At 39.6% G+C, this 20,282-nt stretch overlaps 1 protein-coding gene across 5 annotated transcripts in view; it reads right to left on the minus strand.

Annotated features, from left to right (window-relative positions):
• NOSTRIN (nitric oxide synthase trafficking) overlaps positions 1–20,282 on the minus strand; it is a 60,237-nt gene that overhangs the window by 17,338 nt on the left and 22,617 nt on the right. For 2 of the 5 annotated variants that reach the window (XM_058714876.1, XM_058714879.1), the window contains 6 exons: positions 19,652–19,768; positions 17,064–17,126; positions 16,783–16,864; positions 14,326–14,388; positions 11,677–11,775; positions 5,728–5,853 (listed from right to left, as the gene is read on the minus strand). In XM_058714876.1, coding sequence (XP_058570859.1) covers positions 5,728–5,853; positions 11,677–11,775; positions 14,326–14,388; positions 16,783–16,864; positions 17,064–17,126; positions 19,652–19,768 — 550 coding nt within the window. The remainder of the gene's footprint in view (positions 1–5,727; positions 5,854–11,676; positions 11,776–14,325; positions 14,389–16,782; positions 16,865–17,063; positions 17,127–19,651; positions 19,769–20,282) is intronic. The other 3 variants (XM_058714878.1, XM_058714881.1, XM_058714877.1) reach the window with 2 other exon arrangements.

Consider the following 20,282-nt stretch of genomic DNA (forward strand, 5'->3'; position numbering starts at 1 on the left):
TTATTGGTATATAGTCATTTTAACACTGCTATTAAATGCAAGTAGTAAAAAGCTCAGGCAGTAACTATGAAAATTTATGCTGATCACATGAAAATTTCAATTCTGTGCCAAGTGTCATGACATTTGAAGCAAGAAGCCAGAGCTCTGCTCTCCCATGGCCACTTCTTTATTGAGTCAGAAGCTATACAACTTTTATAAGTCAGTGGGAGAAAAATGCCTTTGTTTCTGTTCTTAGTCTCCTGAGTCTGTCTTCAATACTGTCAGGCACCAGCCATGAAAGTGGTTGTGTGCCCTCAGTTTCCCAGATATAGGATTAAAGACACAGAAAAGTAGCCTATCCAATGTATTGCTTCTTCCAAGGACAGAGATATATGCTTCCTAACCAATCTATAGGACAAATTCTGCTCAGTTGCTTGAACCTCAACTGGAACCATCTTCAATAAGAGACTTTACACCTTAGAGAAAGATTTAGAGAAACACCTGTTCTAGTTTAGCACCATGAACAAAGGACAGGAGAAAAAACAATGTGTTTAAGAACACATTGTATCCTAGTGGGCAGCTGTTTCCTTATTTTGACAAGTGCTGAGCCACTAGCCTCAATTTGAGACTGGAACAACCAGTATCCCTTGGTGGAGATGGTAATGGTTAAGAGACTTTAATTACATTTCAGGGAAATCATTAAAATGATCTATGTTTGCTCATGAAAAGAGGCAGAGATAAATTCCACTGTGCAAAGGGGAAATCCATATCTCATCTAATGAATTATTGCTTTCTATTATCATTTTATTTTTGTATAAAGTGGGTGGCAGAGAAGCAAAATACTCTGAAGGAACTGAAACTGTCCTCCTCTGCTTTTACAATAGTGTGTACGTGGAGAGTATGGTCAGAGTTAGCAGATTAGAAGTCTATCTGTGGCCCAGGCACTGTGAGAATTCATCCTCTTCATTCATTCTTTTTGGTCCTTCTGTCATGGCCTCCTGGTCTGCACTACCCAAGAAATTTGGACAGATTTCATCTAAATTGTTTTCATAAAACTGATCAAAGAAATATCATGTTCTTTCTAGAGCAAGAACTCTCAAATTTTAGTATGCATAGCAATCACCCAGATGCCTTCCTAAAACCATTCAAAGGTTCTGATTCATCCCATTTAGGGATGATTCTGCTCAGGAATTGGAATTTTAACAAGCATGCTAGCTGCTTTGAAACATTATCTTGGGACTATGAAGGGCCACAAAAAATTTAATTTAAAAATTATTTATAATTCTTCCACCTAGAGATAACCCATTAGCATTTTGGTGTATTTCAGTCCATCTAGGTGGCGTGTATGTAAGATTTTTTCTTTCTAATTATCTATCAAATTAGTCAAATTGGTACCCTGTTTTTTCACTTAACTTATACAAAAGCAATTTTTCATGTTGTTAGTCTCCCAAAACACCACTTAATATGGTCTATTTGTGGGATTGCATATAGTGTATTTGATTCATTTAGCCGTCCTCTTAATGTTAGCCAGCTGAATTGTTTCCTCCCTTTTGTTTTTAATGTATTTTGAGCAGAAATTGGTTTGTTTTTCAGCTATGTTCTCAAGATGGATTTATAGAAAGAAATTTACGTTTTTCAACATGGGTTCTAGGAGAGGATTAAGGCCTAATGTCATAAGGCAGCTGTTTACAGCTTGTGAGTGACCATCTGCCCCCCTGCATCTAGATTGGTACCAGTCACTACAACCCTTAGGAGAACTGGGAGCAGTCACTCAGATTATTTTCTGTGTTCTGCGGTTCAGATGAAGAATACTGGTTGAGAAAGTGAACGTTTTTAATGCCCTTGACACTTGCTGCAAATAACTTTCTAAAATAAATAATTCCTTGAGTAAGTTCTGTTAGTACCAAACATTTGGCTCTTGGTAATTCTTATTAGCGTGGCTATTATTTTTCAAAATATATTAAAGATTATTTCTACCAGCTGAACTGTTTTTTCTTGGAGGGTAGGAAATATGACTTGAACATAGTATGATTATAAATAATAAGACTAATTTTACATGTGGCTTATGGAATTGGTTTTATTACTTCATAACCACATTTGAAACCTCACATTTCTTGGGATCTAGTAAACCCTGCCTCAAATGCAGGTCAATGAATGTTCTCTGAAAGAATTTGTAAGTCTAATTTGGAGAGTAAGAAGGGGTAGGAGGATACATTATAGGACATTTGAATGAATTCTTATACTCCATTTTACCAGATTGGTGGAAGAATGGAGGAAAAAATGAAAATGAGCAAACTTTGTCACATTTCCACCTCCCACACTTACAATAAAATTCCCCTTTAATTCTGCTCAGCCCACTTTTGTTATGTGTCTTTATGAATATAACTTCCTACTTCTGAGTTTGCAAACAATAGTGTAAACACAGTGATATGTGAGTCAGCGACTTGTTGGTGTGGACTGAGTATAAACAAGTCAAGGGAATACAAAATAAGGGAATCGTTCTTGGTTAGGGCCAGGCAAGGATGACTTACTTGGCAGAAGTTGTCTCGAGCGGGTCTGAAAGGCTGGGCTTGACTCAGGAGGCAGAAGGTGGCCCTAAAGAGGCTGCGGTAAAAGGGAGTGTGTGAACTAAAAGGGAGAGGGGGTGAAAGATTGGTGGCTGTTGGCATGCTGGTAAAAAACCAGGACACAAGAAGGACGAAAAGAAATCTTTCTTTTCCTCATGGAGATTCTGATTTTGACTTAGATTCTTTGTTAATTGTTTAAAAATAAATGCTTATTCATTTATATATTTTGAGAGAGAGAGATAGAGCATGAGTGGGGACGGGCAGAGAGAGAGAGAGAGAGAGAATCCCAAGCAGGCTCCTCACCGTCAGTGCAGAGCCTGATGTGGGTTCAAACCCACAAACCATGAGATCATGACCTGAGCTGAAATCAAGAGTCAGAGGCTTAACTGACTGAGCCACCCAGGTGCCCTGACTTAGATTCTAATAAAAAATCTTGAGTCTTAAATATTTTTAAAGTTGAGTTGAAAGGAATTTTTTTTAAAAAAAACTTCAAGTGTAATGAACATACAGTTATATTAGTTTCAGGTGTACAATATAGCGATCCAACGAGTCTATACATGAGTCAGTGCTCATCATGTAAGTGTACTCTTCGCTTATAGGGAACTTCACCTATTTCACCCATCCTCCTCCCCCAATTCTGCTCTGGCAACCACCAATTCGTTCTCTATATTTAAGAGTCTGTGTTTTTGTTTGTCTGCCAAGACATCTTTCAAAATGTAAATAAATGTGTATCTTGTCACCATCAGAGAATCTTTACAAACAAAGAAGATCCTTTCCATGATGCTTCAATATAAAAGTTAAGGCTGCTAAAAGGGGGATGGGTCTGGAGGTCAGGTGTAGGAGGACTCTAATAGGAAGAAAGAAAACTTAGAAAAAAGGAAAGAGAGACCTGGTAAGAGCCTCTGAGAAGGTAGTTATTAAGAGCAGTTATCTAAGACATTTTGAAGGCCAGCTGGATGTCACCTACACCAGACACGGCAGCCATACCGGTTAAGAACCATAATTATCCTCCATTGCCGTGATGTAGAGGTGAGAAGGGTGGACACATAGAGAAATATTTTTCTTACCACCCTTGAAGGGTGTCTGGAAGATGGGATGGGAACAGCAATTTCTTTCCCATAATCTAACAGGGCTTCCAAGGAAGCCAGCCTCTGTGGACAACCGCAATACCACTGAGCAGTCCCAGGGGATGAGGCAAGACCAGAGCCAGTTTGGAGGGCCAGGTTTCAGATGGATAAGGTTGGAAATTAAATCCTTGGCCCTTTCTCACCTTCTGCATGTAAAACCTAGTCAACAAAAGCAAGGAAAGTACCAGGACCCTCTGTTTGAAGGCATAAATTAAAGAAGGGTTTATTCTCATTTCTTCCTCTATGGCCTAATTTTTGTCTCTCCTTTAATTTCCCCGTTTTTTCCTAACTGCATCTATCCTACTTTGAAAGTGCAATAACAAGAGACTAAACACAGCTCTTTAATTTCTGCTTGCCCAGCTCCTCCATTTCTGCTTGCCCAGCTCCTATTAACGCCGAAGCAGAGAGTAGAGGTTAAGGCCGTGGCATCAGACTGCCTACGTTGAACCTTATTGCCATCTTGGGCAAGTTCCTTCATGTCTCTCAGCCTCCACTCCCTCACTATAAATTGAGAATAAAATTATGACCTCTTCAAAATGTTGTGATGAATGCAAAATATAATGCAGTGGATATACTTAACCCAGTGCCTGTCCATAAGCAGCACCTGTTACATGTTGGCCATTATCATCCACACATTACTGTGCTTATCGAATTGTATCGTGATTGCCTCTTTTTGCAACTGTACCTTGCTTTAAACATTTTTTTAACTTAAAATATGGGGAAAAAATAAGCCCAAACGTTCATGTTCTTAGCACCCAGAATTGAGAATTATTTAAGCTGGTCATATTTATGTTGACTTTAAAAATAGAGAACCAAGCTATTCAGACATACAGTAGTTAGAGTAAATTTTAAGCCTGGAGGTTTTTTTGTTTTGTTTTTTGTTTTTTGTTTGTTTTTTGTGGGGTTTTTTTTTTGGTCCTCTGCCAGACTGTCCACAAGCTGCGTGGCTGTATGTGGCAGCCTGTTGAATTCCCATTTCCTTCCTCCAGCATACATTCAGTCTATATGTATAAGTTTACAAACACACACATAAAAACACTGTAGTTTGAGGTGTGCGTTTTTCAAATGCTTTAGTTTACATACACTGTATGAATAGCAGTTTCTTTTCTTCAACATCATGTTTTTTGAGGTTAATTTGTGTTTAAGTGTAGTTTTAATTAATATTTATTGCTAGATATAATATTAGTCTACTTTCTAAATTAGAGCAATTTTTAGAGTAATTCCTCTATTGAGAGGCACGAAGATTGTGTACAATTTTTTCTTACTGTTATAAACCTGTCTTACAATAAATATTGTTATACATAACGGTATACAGGTGTAAATTTTTTTTTTTTTTTTAGGATGTAAGCCTACGAGGGGACCTGCATGTTGCAAATACATGCACATTTTAGTTTTACTAGATACCATCAAATTATTCTCACTAGAGAGGGACAAGAATTCTTGTTTCCCAGCAATTCTTATTTAGCAGTACTTGGCATTGCTACTTTTTAATTTTTGCCAAGTGATTGAGCATCTTTTCATATGTTTGTCGGTGATTTTGATTTTCCCTTTCGTGACTTGCTTGTTCACACTTCTTAATTTTTATTGGATGATTTGCCACAATTCTTTCTTTAGACGTCTTCCTTGCTGCTAAACTGTACACATCCCAAGTTGAGACGGGACTGTCATTATTGCTCCAGTGCCCGCCACTGAGCCTTAGACACAAAGGAACCGCATTAAGTGATTACTGTATAAATCAGCTCTCAGGCCTAAAACTCATTTCTGAGTACCTAATACTTTACTTTGACAGCACTTTTTGAAGTTAGCTGAGTGCCTTTGTGCCCATTGAGAATTAGACTCTGGCCAATGACACTCAATAAATATTCACTGGTTATTGTATCCACAGAGAAATGGAAACAATTAGAAGTTATGTGGTTTGTCTAAAGTCACCTCTAGAGTGAGGGTCCTAGCCAAGGGCAGAGACCATCAGGTCCCGTAAGTGTAGATCTGACCTTCATTTTCAAGGCCTCACAGAGCCCAATGGAAGAAGAGAAAAATGTGAGCACAGAACTCACCTGGTAGCAGTTTTCTAATGTGTTTTCCCACTTCAGCCTGGTAGCACAGCCTGCCAGGTTTTTTTGGTAGTAATTTTCATCTTCTTTTGCCAACTTTTCAGTTGATTTTTTCAGTTTACTGAGGAGCTGAAGGAAAAGGTCAGTGCCACATATTCATTAACACATTTATCAAGGCTCTTTGTAATTCCAGGTAAAGAATTATGTATATCCCAATGAGACATTTCTCAACTCCCAGCTAAAGTCATAAACAGTAGCTATAGATGACAAAATCAAAGATTTTTCTCAGAGAAAAGGGGTATCAGACCTGAAAGGAAACCTAAGGGCCTTTCAATATGATTCCTTCATTTTTTTTTTTTTACACTTTATTGATTTATTTTGAGAGAGAGAGAGAGAACAGGGGAGGGGCAGAGAGAGAAGAATCCCATGCAGGCTCCACACTGTCAGCGCAGAGCCCGATGTGGGGCTCAAACTCACGAACCGTGAGATCATGACCTGAGTGGAAATCAAGAGTTGGACGCTAAACCAACTGAACCACCCAGGCACCCCTCCTTCAGCCCCTCCTTCAATTTTTCAAATGAGGAAACTGAGGTCCTTAAGTGTGACATGATGTGCCTGTGCTCATCAAATCAAGGAGGAGACCAAATGACAGTGAGGGGAAACAAGCACAGATTAAGAACCTCCAGCTCAAGACTGTCACCTACTAGTGATTCCTGTACTCTGGTAAATCCTTGTGCCCTGGTGTTTCCTACCAGGACAGGTAGAGATTATGCAGCCATGTAACTTTAGAACTGGATCACCGGTGAAGAGCCTGAGGCACATGCTAATGTTCACTACAAGTTATGGGCAGCTGACAGGTGCTTTCCCCTTATCCTGCTCCCCAGTGATCTGCTCCTTCACAAAGAACCCCCTCTTGCCTGCCACCAAACGTGGCTATCTGATCGTGAAGTCTTCTGGAAAATCAAAGTGATAAAAAATTCTCTGCACCAGCGTAACTGAAATTGATTCTCAAAATGCTCAGAGAAGTAATTTCACATCTTTGAGAACAAAGGAAGTTGTGTTAACACGAATGATTCCCAAACTTGAATATGCCTAGGAAGGACCTGAGTGCTTATAAAATGGCAGATTTTTGGGGTCCCGCAAGTGCCAATACTGACTCTTTAGTTCTGTAATGGGATTGGGAAATCTGAATTTCGCCATCTCTTCAGGTAATTCTGATGCAAATGGTCCCCAAACCACAGGTGAAGGAGTACCAAAGATTCCTGGGACTTAAGCAGTTTAGGAGTTTCAAGGACAGAGACAAAGACTTTTAAAAGTGACCTTCTTTATGCTTAAGAATATTTTGACTAATGTTTCAGTAATGAAGAACATTCATCCAAAATGGTGAATATTAATACCACTCACTTTATTATTTGAGTTGATATGCTAGCCATTCAACTGTCCCTTGGCTCTGATGTATGACTTACACAGGACACATTTGGTTTTGTATATCAAGTGTAATGAACCACATTTATCTATGGAAACATGAGCTTGTGAATTTTAACCTGATGACAATATAGTGAAAAGGCTGGAAGTGTGCCATGGCCATACTTTGCTAAATCATAATCCTTAGATTCTTACTGAGAATGCTCATCGCCACCCCCCGCCACCCTGGCAATGAGAACGAAGTCACTTTTGAGGTGACTACTCACATTCATCAGCCTACACTAGAGAGCTATTGACTAGAAGTTTCTGCTCAACAAATTTACAACAAATAATCCCAAATAGATATAAAAGAAGAATATAGAGTTTTATATTCTTATTTAAGGAAATTCTCAGAAATCTCTACCAAAAATCTGGCAAAATTGAAGATTTTTTCTTTTTTCTTCTTTCTCTAGGAACAAACATCTCATTAATTTATTCATCAAACATTTACTGAGTGCCACAATGCATCACGTACTGGGCTCTGGGACTAGAAAAGGGAACTAGGTAGTCTCCCCCCTCTAGTCAGAGACCTACAGGGCCATCACTATCCTGTGTGATCAATCCTGGAATGATCAATCCTGGAATGATACAAGGATTAGGTGTCACTGGAGCACCAAGAGGGACACCTAAACTAGCCTTGGGATTAAAATGACATGTAAGCTGAGACTTGGGTGCTCACAGAAATGACCCTGAGTGAATAAACTTAAAATGGGGGTAAGAATTGGTGAGGAAGCCAGTAAAAGGAGGCCTTTAAAAAGGAGAATGATATGCTCATTTTCGAGTTTCAGAAAAATCGGGTGGGCTTATAGATGGTGGGGGCTGGGGGAGGAGAAGGAAGCAATGCTGAAAGCCAAGAGACCAATCAGCCAGAGTAATCCAAGCGATGGTGATGGTGGTCTGGGAGATGAGTGCGAGTAGAAAAATTCAAGAAGTATTTCATTTAGGAGGTAGAACAGCAAGGTTATGTTAACTGGTAATATTTAAAAGATACAGAAAACACAGCAATAAAGAATATTTTTGGTAGAGGGAAATAATGGCTCCAATCTTGGATGTTGAGTTTGAGGTGCCAGAAGGCAGTTTAGAGACTGGTTGGGCTGGAGATATAAATTTGGTTATTATCAGCATAGATATGGTAGTTGAAACTTTGAGAGTATATTTATTGTGTACTGGTTATTTATTGAGTACCTGATTTTGAGAATACTGCGTTGGACCCTGGAAATACAATGCTGAATAAAACAGAATGAGTCCCAGGAGAGAAATCATCAGGAAAAGCAATATATAAAGGTCAGGCAGAAAAAAAGAAGTCCATAAAGGAGTTTAAGAAAAAATTGCCCAAAAGAAAAAAACCCAAAAGAGTAAGATATTGCTGAAGTTAAGAGAACGTTGGGGAACCTGGGTGGCTCATGTGTTGAGTGTCTGACTTTGGCTCAGGTTGTGATCTCGTGGTTCATGAGTTTGAGCCCTACAGCTCAGAGCCTGGAGTCTGCTTTGGATTCTGTGTCTCCCTCTCTCCCTCTGCCCCTCCCCCGCTCATTCTCTCTCTCTCTCTCTCTCTCTCTCTCTCTCTCTCTCTCTCTCAAAAATAAACAGTAAAAAAAAATTTTTTTAAAGAGAATTTTTTTAGAAGGCATAAGTCAACAATGCTTAATGCTTCCAAGAAGTTAAATAAAATAAGAATCAGGAAGTACACATTGGCTTTAGCAACAAGGATGACATTGTTTTCCAGGCAAGAACACTCTTAGTAGGATTGGGGGGAAGCTTGATTAGTATAGTTTGAGGTGTGAATCAGGAGATGAGGAAATGGAGACAGAGAACACACAGCCCTTTTAATAAATATTTTTATAAATAAATATTTTGTAAATAAATATTATTGTAAAAAGGAGATGATTAAAAATCTGGAGAGGAACAGGGCCACAAAAAGGTGAATCCCTGCCTCTCCCCACTTTCCCCAGACAGCATGTTGACTGATGAGAAGCAGCTATTAGAGAGGGTTATGTCCGAGATATAGGAGAAAGAGAAAGAGTCAAAAGAAACATCTCTGGGAGGCAGGATGGGATGGGAATCCAAGCACAAGAAGAATTGGCTTGTCCCATTGCACATATGACTTTAATAGGCAGGTGGCTGAGCTGACTTCCATTTACTCTGTGAGGAAGGAGGCAAGAGAGTCAGTCTGCTGAGATGGGTGGTGAGGATGGAGGTGGAAGAAGAATGATTTAGATCAGTTTCTGCTGAGAACAAGGACTGCTGAGCAGGAAGCAGAAAGAACTGCTGAGCAGTGAAAAGCCAGCCCTGCTCAGGTTGGAGATGAGGGGCACTTCTATGGGAAATGCAAAAAGGGAATGCTGCCTTAGGTGTTTAGCCTTAGGACTGAAAAAAGAAAAAGAAAAGAAAAAAAGTAAAACAAAGGAAGCTCCCAGAAAAAGCAATAAAGATGGTAGGTGTCTGGATAAAATGACAGCCAAGGGCCATGGTTACAGGATCAGTCGGAGAAGGCCAGAGGAAGTCCATTGGCTTCGACAGCCCAGGGAAGCTGTTAATGAGGGAAGGAAAAGGAAATCCACCATTTAGCTGCCCTGAGCTTTTCTCTATGTTATTGCTTGACATCAGTGAAGAATAACTTCTAATGAGGGCTCTGAATGCTTAGGACTGGCCCTGGTGTTTAGCATTTGAACAGACTGTGGTTTTGCCTCCGCAGAAGCTGCCTCATTATTCAATTCGAGTTGTGATCATTTCATACTGCAAAGATTGACGTGGGAAGAAATAAGAACATTGTAAAACCTTGCTAACAATGAATTTAAGTTATTTGACTAATAGTTGCTTCAGATGAAGTGATAACGTTACTTGCAATGACAAGTTTCTTTCTCTTTTCATAGTGTTTTGGGTTGCCGTGGTGCTGCCCACATTTCCTTAGGGGGACTCTATCTTTTAGGGAAGATACTATTTCAAAGGTTTCCAATTTGGAGCACGCACCACCAGAAGTGTGCAAGATAATCTATTATATCTCCAGTATTATTTGTGTTCATTTTTACCTGAAAACAGTAATGGAGCTTACTCTTATTTAACATGTGAATCAACACGGGTGCCCACACATAGACAGTTGTGTGCTCTGGAGGGAGAGTGGGGATTTCACAGCATAGGCAGCTGACACAGGCCTTCACAAATGTCTTCACTTTCAGCATCCTGGGACATGTGGCCATCCGCATGTGTCCGGGGCGTGGGGATTTACAGAATTATCATCTAGCTTTAATTAGGTTACACACACAAAGTTAACAAATGTCTTAAAAAGGTTTCTGCTAAGAAGATGTAGATTGACATCAGTACTGCCAATGGAAGCATAAGAAAGCCAGGAGAAAATGTCAGAGCTGATGCTTTCTCTGGCTCCTGGTTATGAGTGCGTCATCGCCCACAGGAAAAGCAAAATCTGGGACGATCTGGTGAAATCTCACAAGAAGTTAACCAGAAGGTTTAACACTACCAAGAGGAGCATTAGAAATAGGAGTTTACATTTCCTAAGATCAAGGCTGAAACTTGCCGAAGTGTATGTTTTGCCTGGAAATGTCACTCAGTGATCGTTTGAAGGCATCATCATTAGCTAATCATTTAAAATACTTTTTCATCTTTATGTCACCCTTCAAACACTTTTTTATGTTTTATAATGTTCATAACATATTAGTACAATATATGAAGTGCTCTATATTATGTACAACATCAATAAGGTACATTGTACAATTCATTATATATGAATGGGTATTTTTTTTTTATTTTTTTGGGCTGAGAGATATTGAAAGGGGTCCCTATCAAAAAATTTGGACACCCTTGGCCTAATTTATCGTCTGTCAATAATCTCTTTTAAAAATACATGTGGATCGGGGTGGCTGGGTGGCTCAGTCGGTTAAGCATCCGACTTTGGCTCAGGTCCTGATTTCACAGTTTGTGAGTGTGAGCCCCGCATTGGGCTCTGTGCTGACAGTTCAGAGCCTGGAGCCCGTTTCAGATTCTGTGTCTCCCTCTCTCTCTGCTCCTCCCCCGCCCATGCTCTATCTCTCTCTCTCCTTCAAAAATAAATAAAAAATATTTTTAAAAATTTAAAAATATATGTGGACCACGGGGGGCACCTAGGTGGCTTAGTCGGTCAAGCATCCAACTTCAGCTCAGGTCATGATCTTGTGGTCTGTGAGTTCGAGCCCCGTGTCCGGCTCTGTGCTGACAGCTCAGAGCTTGGAGCCTGCTTCAGATTCTTTGTCTCCTTCTCTCTCTGCCCCTACTCCACTCTCTCTCTCTCTCTCTCAGAAATAAACATTAAAAAATTTTTAAAAATAGATGTGGATTAGAAATGATTTAGAATCCCTCTCCTATTCTGCCACATAACAGCTCTGCAGAGACCCCATACAGAGCAGAGAATCAGCCAGTTCTCTTGTGTTCAGAAGTCAGAGTAGGAAACCCGTTGGTCTCCAAGCCACATGCACACAGCCAGCCAAGACAGGTTACCTTCTGCTTCTCCTTCTTAGTCACAGTTTGCTTGGAGCTTTCTACAAGATGGGCAAGTGCTTCATGCTTCTTGGTACTCACCATTAATTTCTTCTTGGCCTAGAGTCAAAAACATACAAAAACCAAAAACGGATCAGAAATGGATGTCAGGAGAAAAACTCTTCTGTTTTGAAACAAGTTGTGTTCATGTGCTAGCTTAAATGATTGTGTATTTTGAGATCTTCATTTCTGCCCTCACTTCAAAATCTGCCTACAATAAAACAGTAGCTAACATTTTTCCCTGAAAACAATGTATATTTTTTTATTATAGCAAGTGCACTCGAGAACATTATACATTTCTCCAAATCACAAAGGCCTACAAGTCTCCAAACCATTGTTCTAGCTAGCATAATGAAGGGAACGGCTTTCCCACAAAAACATCACAGCAAACATGGAAGACTGCCTGCATCATTTTTAAAAATCAACCTGGGCCACAATTGAGGTCATTTTAAGATGCTGTCTTAAAACTTAAAGCAAAGGGGAGATTTGTTCCTGATATCCTGCGCATTTGACTGGCATTCTGTGAAATGGCCTGCATTTGTGGCAGAGGACTGGGAGTTGGGAAGGAAGAAGTGTTCAAAGTCTCCCTACTCTGTTGGTGCCTTAAACCTCAAAGTGGGTTATAAGTCAGGTGATCATTTCCTATTCTACACAGTTCCAACTTGGCAGAAGATGCTGTTCCAGAGAGAAAATAAACAAACAGAACTTGGTTTGAATTGGATTCAGCCTGTTCAGGAACTGGCTTGATTGGAAGACTGTTTAGTTTTTCACCTCAAGGTTGCAAGGACTGCAAAACCAGGCAATGAAGGGAAAAGTTCAGTTCCCTCTCTCTTTAGGAATCAGAGGCAACGCCTTCTAAATGTCTCTAAACCTATGAAGGCTCTGCAAAAGGGAATTCAAGGAACAGGAAGCCACTGGCCCTCTCTCTCTACCTCCAGTCACACAACCCCGGAAAAATGAGAGCATGAGGGAAGAGCATTTGATCCTTTAAGGCTTCCATTTCTGTCTCCCAAATAGACCACACTTCATTACATGTGGAAACCCTTCAACTGTAGCTGGGGAGAAAATTATTCGAGCTCAAGAATTTTATGTTCTCTAATTTCTCTGTCACTCTTCACAAAAAAATAAGATCATTTTATTTAGAAAAATTACTTGCTGGGAACTGGGAAAGAATAAAAGATGCTTCTTTTGTTCTTGAAAGCAATTACAGCTGCTGAGCCCGGTTTCTCTCTTTTGGTTCGTTATATTGAGTTTCTGGTGAAAGCTGAATATTTAGAGAATGGATTTTTAAACACAAAGCCTGTTTAAGAAAGCTCCTAAAATCAAGAGCAAAACTAAAAACACATGACTGGGTGCTGATTATGGGACTTTTAAACATTTTTTTATAAAAGTGGTTCTCATGAGCATTCTTTTTACCACTACTACTATTGTGGGTATAGAAATTCATTTATCTCAAACATTTCTTAATGTCCTTGGTCTTATGGAGCCATTGGTTTTAATGAAGGAGCTTCAAAGTCAACCCTGAGGGCTGAGTTGGGGCTGCCTTATAGTTTTGAGGGCCTCTCTAGTTATTTGCCACTAGCAGCTGTCTGCTGGGGAAAGTTCTCTTTGGGCATTAACACTCTGGAGATGAAAATGGAGTTCAACTTTTGAAGCACAAGTTCTAGTAAAACAGATCACTGGGCTTTCTTAGCAGATTCCCTCTGCACTGGTTTCTAGTTCTTTCTACTTGAATTCCTCCTAAACCAGATTATTCTAGAATTATCTTCTGTACATATGTATAGGTTCCATCTGTTATTCTCTCTGCTTAAGAACCTATAATGATATGCTCTAAATTCTCACACCAGATCATAATTCCTCTCCCTAGAATTCATTTACTGTTTCCTGCACATATGTTATCTAGCCAACTACATTTTAAATTACTTGAAAATAGGAACTATATCCTAGTACAGTGTGGACTACAAGAAGCGGACCATACATATTTGTGGATCAATATATGTGTTCCTCTTTACATACCGCTCCCCACCCTTCACGGTACTCCTCTCACTAGTGACACAGTGATCACGAATGCCCTTCTATGAATGATAAATCCAAAACTCAGATAGTATTTGTCTCCTGCCCTAAGTTACAGATTATAAAGAGAGGCAGTCAGTGTAGTGTAATGGGTAAGAGCAGTGACTCTGGAACCCAACGACTTATAACAATTCTTGGTTCAACCATTAACCAGATATAGGCATATGATTTACTTCTCTGTGTCTCAGTTTCCCCACCCATCTGTCAAATGGAACAATACAGGTCACATACCACATTGGGTTGGTTTTTTTTTTGGGGGGGGGGTGTTGTGATGATTTAATAAAAATATATAGCATGTGGCATACAATAAACGCTATGTCTGTTAATTATAAATAATAACCATATTTAGACCCCTGCTCTTCTGTTGGTTTAGTTGAAAGATATATCTATTTAAAAACTCAGGTGAAGAAACATGTTTCTCTTCAGTTAGCACTTAGAAAGACTAACACTAAAACACATGGTCACATTCATGCAAAGGCAAAAAGTTTCAATCCTAAAAACTGAGTTCACATAAATGACATTTGTATGTATACTTGCCTTGATTTGTTGATTCCAGTTGCTAATGACAAGGTTTGCTGCCTTTTCAACTTCATTATCAAGCTATGAACAGAAAAAAAGAAAAATTATTTTTTTTTTCTCTCTTTTTGTTGAGTCATGGGGCTGGCTTATAAATTCTGGCACAGTCACGATCACAGTTCATAGGAATTTCAAAGTCCTGAGAAAAGTAGTCAAACTATCTTTTCCCCATGTCAAAAATCTCTTGACAGGATTTAGATTGAGTGCATTTGGTAAAAGAATGATTTCTACGTAAATGATGTGACTATATAAAAACTTGTAGAAACAATATAAATGTGTACAATCTGTGTGGAGGGGGTCTTGCAGAATCTGGCGTCACTTTCGCTCCCATTGGCTCTTCCACATCATTTCACGTGGCCCAACTTCTAGCACCATGACAATCTATAACAGTCCTGGCTGTGCTAATTTTATGAAGTGTCTCATGGCCCCTGAAATGAATACTGTTTTAATTTCAAAGAGATTGAATTCTTTAAAACAATTTTTTTTTAATTTTTTTATTTTAGAGAGAGAGAGAGAGCACAAGTGTGCGTGAGCAGGGGGGAGGAGCTGAGGGGGAGACGGAGCCCCACCCAGGACTCGATCCCTCGACCCTGGGATCATGACCTGAGCCCAAATCAAGAGTCAGATGCTCAGCTGAGCCACCCAGGCACCCCTCAAAGAGATTGAATTCTTAATTATAATTAACTTTTCTCCTGCTTTTCAACAGCCAAAAGGACAATAATGATAAAAATGCCCCTAGCCAACCCCCAAGGAGATCAGATTCTATGAGGCAAAACTTTTTCTTCCTGGACCGTAGACTTTTTTTGCAGGCCCACAGCTCAGCTATCACTCAACCACACTGAGACCTAGCAACATTGCACTTTTATGTTACCAGCTGATTAAATTTGGAATATACAATTTATGTAACAAATACGATGAAAATAATTTTGTGCATTATGTCACTTTTGACTCTGTGAAATGTGGAACAAATTCACTTTTTAAAAAAAATTCTCATTTTTATCTTCTGTGAGAGAATGGGCCGGGGTTTTGGGGGAGCAGCAAGGAGGAGAAAGGCCAAAATGAAGACTCTGAACTGGACCAGCGATTTGGGGGATCATGGAATGAATTATCCAAAGCACTGTGATAATAATGATAATGTCACTGTGCCTAATTTATGGTAAGTACTAAGGAAATGCTAGTGACTATCATATAAATACGGGGTTATGAGAACTATTTTGTAATTAATGAAATATTGACTGGTGTTCAGTGTTTATTAAGTTTGTTTGTGAAGGTGAAAGATTATATTGCTTTTTAGTAATTACTGTAAATTTCCCCCATCACCCCAGCCCTCAGCAGAACATCCATTCTGGTAAAAATACATATAGGTTCACACAAACATCAAATCCATTTCCTGACTCAGTTTAATGCATCTGAATAAAAATGTTTTCGGATCATTTATCTTCCATCAGGACTTTTACAAATTCCCTCATCTTACTAACTTATTACCTTTAGGACCTGCTTTATCAGGCTGTGGTCACTTGAAACTCCCCTCACCACCACCCCTTTCCTTCACAAGGACCACCATTACTGCTTCTTACCTGCACCTGGCCTTGAAACAAATAGCGACCATGACCTCACCCCTATCAGAGCTAAGCAGCGTTAATCAAACACCCCTTCACATCACCTGAAAATATATTTTAAAGTGCTTAACAACTGTATGACACACAAAGAAAAAGAAAAAGAAACACGGATGAAACTGTTCTGGAAGAGAGGTAGACAGGAAGACTACAGAATGCGCTAGATAAGAGGACCAGGTGTCCTGAAAGTATTTAGCTGTTCTCTCTCTCTCTTTTTTTTTTTTCTAATTTTATTTGAGGACTATATCCATTATTGCCTTTACCTAATCTGAAGCTGTTAAGCACAGAAAAGCACGTCTTTCTAAAAATTGTGCATATAATTCCTGTTTACAAAAGGAATATCTATTCCTTGAAAAACAATGTAAATACAAAAAGTACAATAAATGAAATAAAAATAACCTTGAATTCCACTATGTAGATATAATTCTTATTAATATTCTTAGGAGGTTCCTCTAGATTTTTTTCTACTCATATATACATATATTTACAAATAGTTTAAAAAATTGAGATCATTTTTATTTAATACTATACAGTGAAAAAATTTCCATATCATTAAATTCTTCTATAATAAGATTTTTGATGCTTGCATAATATGCCATTCAAATTATCATGATTTATTTTTGGATGATGAAGGTGTTTCTAGTTTTTCACTATTATAAACAATGCTTTAACAAACATCTCTGTAGATAAATCTTGAGTTTGTGTTTCTTATTCTGGCAAATTCCTGAAACCTAGCATCACTTTCGATCACCGTTTATTCCTAGGGTCAAAGACAGAAATCTTGCTTTAAGATTTGACTCACGGATTTTCTCTTCTTTTCATGTACACTCAGGACCTGATGAGTTGGTTTTATTGCTTCCAACTCAATTGCTTTGCCAAGTTTTCTGGAAATAGAACATAAAAGACACACAAGCATAGTATTAGGATTTATATCTACTTTCCAAATTATTTTCTGGGGAAATAAAATGGCGTGTTCCAGTCTATCTGTTAAGGGCAAGTTTGAAGCAGACTATTTGTAGCACACCCACTTTAAATATTTATGCCTCCCTGGGGGTTGGAGTAAGCCGGGGTGGGGGCACTCACTGATGCAGGTCCGCCGCAGATTTCATGCCCTCTGAGACCCAGGCCCAGGCACTGACGAGACAGCTGGAGGCAAAAACAGGGAGCACAAGAGTGGGTGTCATTTTCCCAGTAAAGTCTGAGAAATACAGCATCCCGTCTGAGTCACTACACTCAGCAATTGCACTCATTTCCCTAATCTTATTTCACTTTGTCCACGGGGTTAAATTCTGCCTACTTACTGATTTGCACTATAGTCATTACATATATGGCTTTCTTTCCATCATTTTTCATTTCAGTTTTCATTTTCCATTTCATGTCTGTAGAAAGTCAGGAAAATAAAGTAGCCAAGGGTGAGAAGGCATTTAGAACAGGTGGAAGATCATGCGGTAGGTAGGGGTGGAGGGACCTAAAGACAATCTTGTCAGGCTCCTCATCCCATGAATGAATAAGCTGAGCTAGGCTCAGAAAAGTTAAGTGGTGAAGGACCCAAGAGCCCTGGGACGGCCCATGTACTGCTCTTGGGGTTAGGGTCCAGCTCCCGTTTCCTGCTGGCTTTTAGGACAACAGCTCAGATATTTTGTTGTCTTGTAAGCAGTGTCTCCACTTCATGAAAGGAGAGCACTGACCTCTCCCTAACGGCAAAGGGGGAGGGTTAGCAAGTGTGATGTTATTTTCTCCCACAGAAGGGGCATAGCTCACAGCAGCCCATAGCCTTGGCCTTCAGAAGCCAGAACAATAAGCTCAATTGCATTAATAAAGTTCAGGGACAGAGGCCTGTGTAGACTTTGATGGAGGGGGGATGGTGCAGAGGTTGTGCCTCCAAATGACTTAGGTTGCACCTTGCAGTCAGAGAACTGGAGAGATACACCAGAGGATGACAGATTTTCTGCATATCCTAAGCCAGGCATAAAACCAGAGACAAGAGACTACCTTCTATAGACTCAAAGTTATAGGAAATTGCAGGAAACACAAAATGAATCTATATTGATAAGAAGCAGATCAGTGGTTGTTTAAGTGGGGAAAGGATTGCAAACAGGCACAAAGAATCTTTTGATGTGATGAAAATGTCTATGTTTTGATTTTGGTGGTAGCTACATAGTGTATACATATATCAAAATCAACCAAACCATTTACTTAGAATGGGTGCTTGTTATTGCATGTAAATTAAACTTCAATAGAGTTGATTATTTATTTATTTTAATGTTTATTTATTTTTGAGAGCAAGAGAGACAAAGCGTGAGGGGGGAGGGGCAGAGAGAGAGGGAGACACAGACCTGAAGCAGGGTCCAGGCTCCAAGCTGTCAGCACAGAGCCCGATGCGGGGCTTGAACTCACAGACTGTGAGATCATGACCTGAGCCAAAGTCGATCGCTCAACCCACTGAGCCACCCACATGCCCTGAGTTGATTTTTAAAAAAAGGAACCCATGGAGTGCCTGGATGGCTCAGTCAGTTAAGCATCTGACTCTTGATTTGGGCTCATGATTTCAGCTCAGGTCATGATCTTATGGTTAGTGGGCTTCATCCCATGTTGGGATCTTTGCTGACAGCCAGAAGCCTGCTTGGGATTCTCTCTCTCCCTTTCTCTGCCTCTCTGCACCCCCCCTTAAAATAAATAAATAAACTTTAAAAGTATATAAGTAAATAAACAAATAAATAGGAACTCAGGCACCCTTTGGGGAAGAGAAGCTGACATTTGATCCTCAGAGGAGCTGAGCAGCAGAGCAGGAAGCCTAGAGCTTGGGCCTCAGAGGGGTCTGTGTCTTTGACCTTGAAAAGATCACATGATTTCTCTGACCTTCACTTAACTGGTCTTTTATTTATTTATTTATTTATTTATTTATTTTAAACTTTTAAAAAAAGTTTATTTATCTGTTTTTGAGAGAGAGACAGATAGAGAGCAAGCAGGGGAGGGACAGAGAGAGAGGGAAGCAGAATCCCAAGCAGGCTCCGTGCCGTCAGCACAGAGCCCGATGTGGGGCTTGAACCCATGAGCCATGAGATCATGACCTGAGCCGAAATGAAGAGTTGGGTGCCTAACCAACTGAGCCACCCAGGCACCCCTTAACTGGTCTTTTAAAATAGAAATAGTTCAGGTTATCTATCCAAGTAGCTAACACAGATTTTCATATAGATAAAAGTTTATTAATTAATGTTTATTATTAACAAAACATTCTGGACATGCCACTGCTCTGGGAGCATCTATGCTGGATGCCAGGATTACAACACATCAAGACACACCCCCTGCACCCCTACACCTCTCATTCTTTAGGGGGTAATTAGGGAGTAATCAAAATCATAATGGACACTTACGGAGCTTTTGCTCTATGCCAGGAATTAAACACACTTCTCAAAAATTATCTCATTTAATCCTCACAGCAATTATATGAGATAGGTTCTATTTCCATTTTAAATACACACTGAGAGGTAAAATAAATTGCCCTATTCACCCACTTGATGAGGGGTAGAGGTAGAATTTAAATCTGGTCAGCGTAAATAAAGTCTATACTCAACCATTCTGCTATACTGGCTCCTTTGCAGTCTACTAAAGTACCGTCCTAAAAATCGAGCTCAAAGTCAAACAATTTCAAAGCCATTATTTGCTATTACAGAGGATTCCTGAGGAGGAATAGGAATATGAGCTCCAGAAGGCTTCTTTTTTCTTTCCCTCTCTCTTTCACCATCAAAAGTGGTCTTTGCAATGGTACTTCCAGTTTAGGATGACACCTGCAAGTATTGGTCAAGAATCTTTGTTATAAATTATCATTGATGGACCATTTTTAGAATATCTTTTAGAATATCCAATATCTTTCTTCTCTCCCCTGGAAGAAAATATCAACTTCATTCTGAAATGTACTAAGGAAAATGTGAACCACCAGTTTTTCAGGACCCGATGAGCTAATCTCTACATACGTGATATCATATAATACACACCTCCCCCAGGCTTAAACACACACACACATACACACAATGAAGCACATGTCGTTACTCCATCTAACAGTGGAGGAAATCAAGGCACAGGGAGGCCAGGTTATTCTTTGGAGGTCATGGAGTTGAGATAAAGTGGGATTCACACTTCTTGACTCCAAGACCTTCCAACTCAGTGACACTGTTTCTAAAGTAACATGTTATCACTGGGACTTCTTATGAATATGGGTGTAGACATTGTAAGGACACAGGATCAATCCAGTTCTGTCACTTAATACCTGTGTAATTGGGGCAAGTTTCTTAAACTCTCCAA

This window comes from Neofelis nebulosa, chromosome 2 (genome assembly GCF_028018385.1).
Source record: "Neofelis nebulosa isolate mNeoNeb1 chromosome 2, mNeoNeb1.pri, whole genome shotgun sequence".
In the NCBI taxonomy this organism is placed as follows: domain Eukaryota; kingdom Metazoa; phylum Chordata; class Mammalia; order Carnivora; family Felidae; genus Neofelis; species Neofelis nebulosa.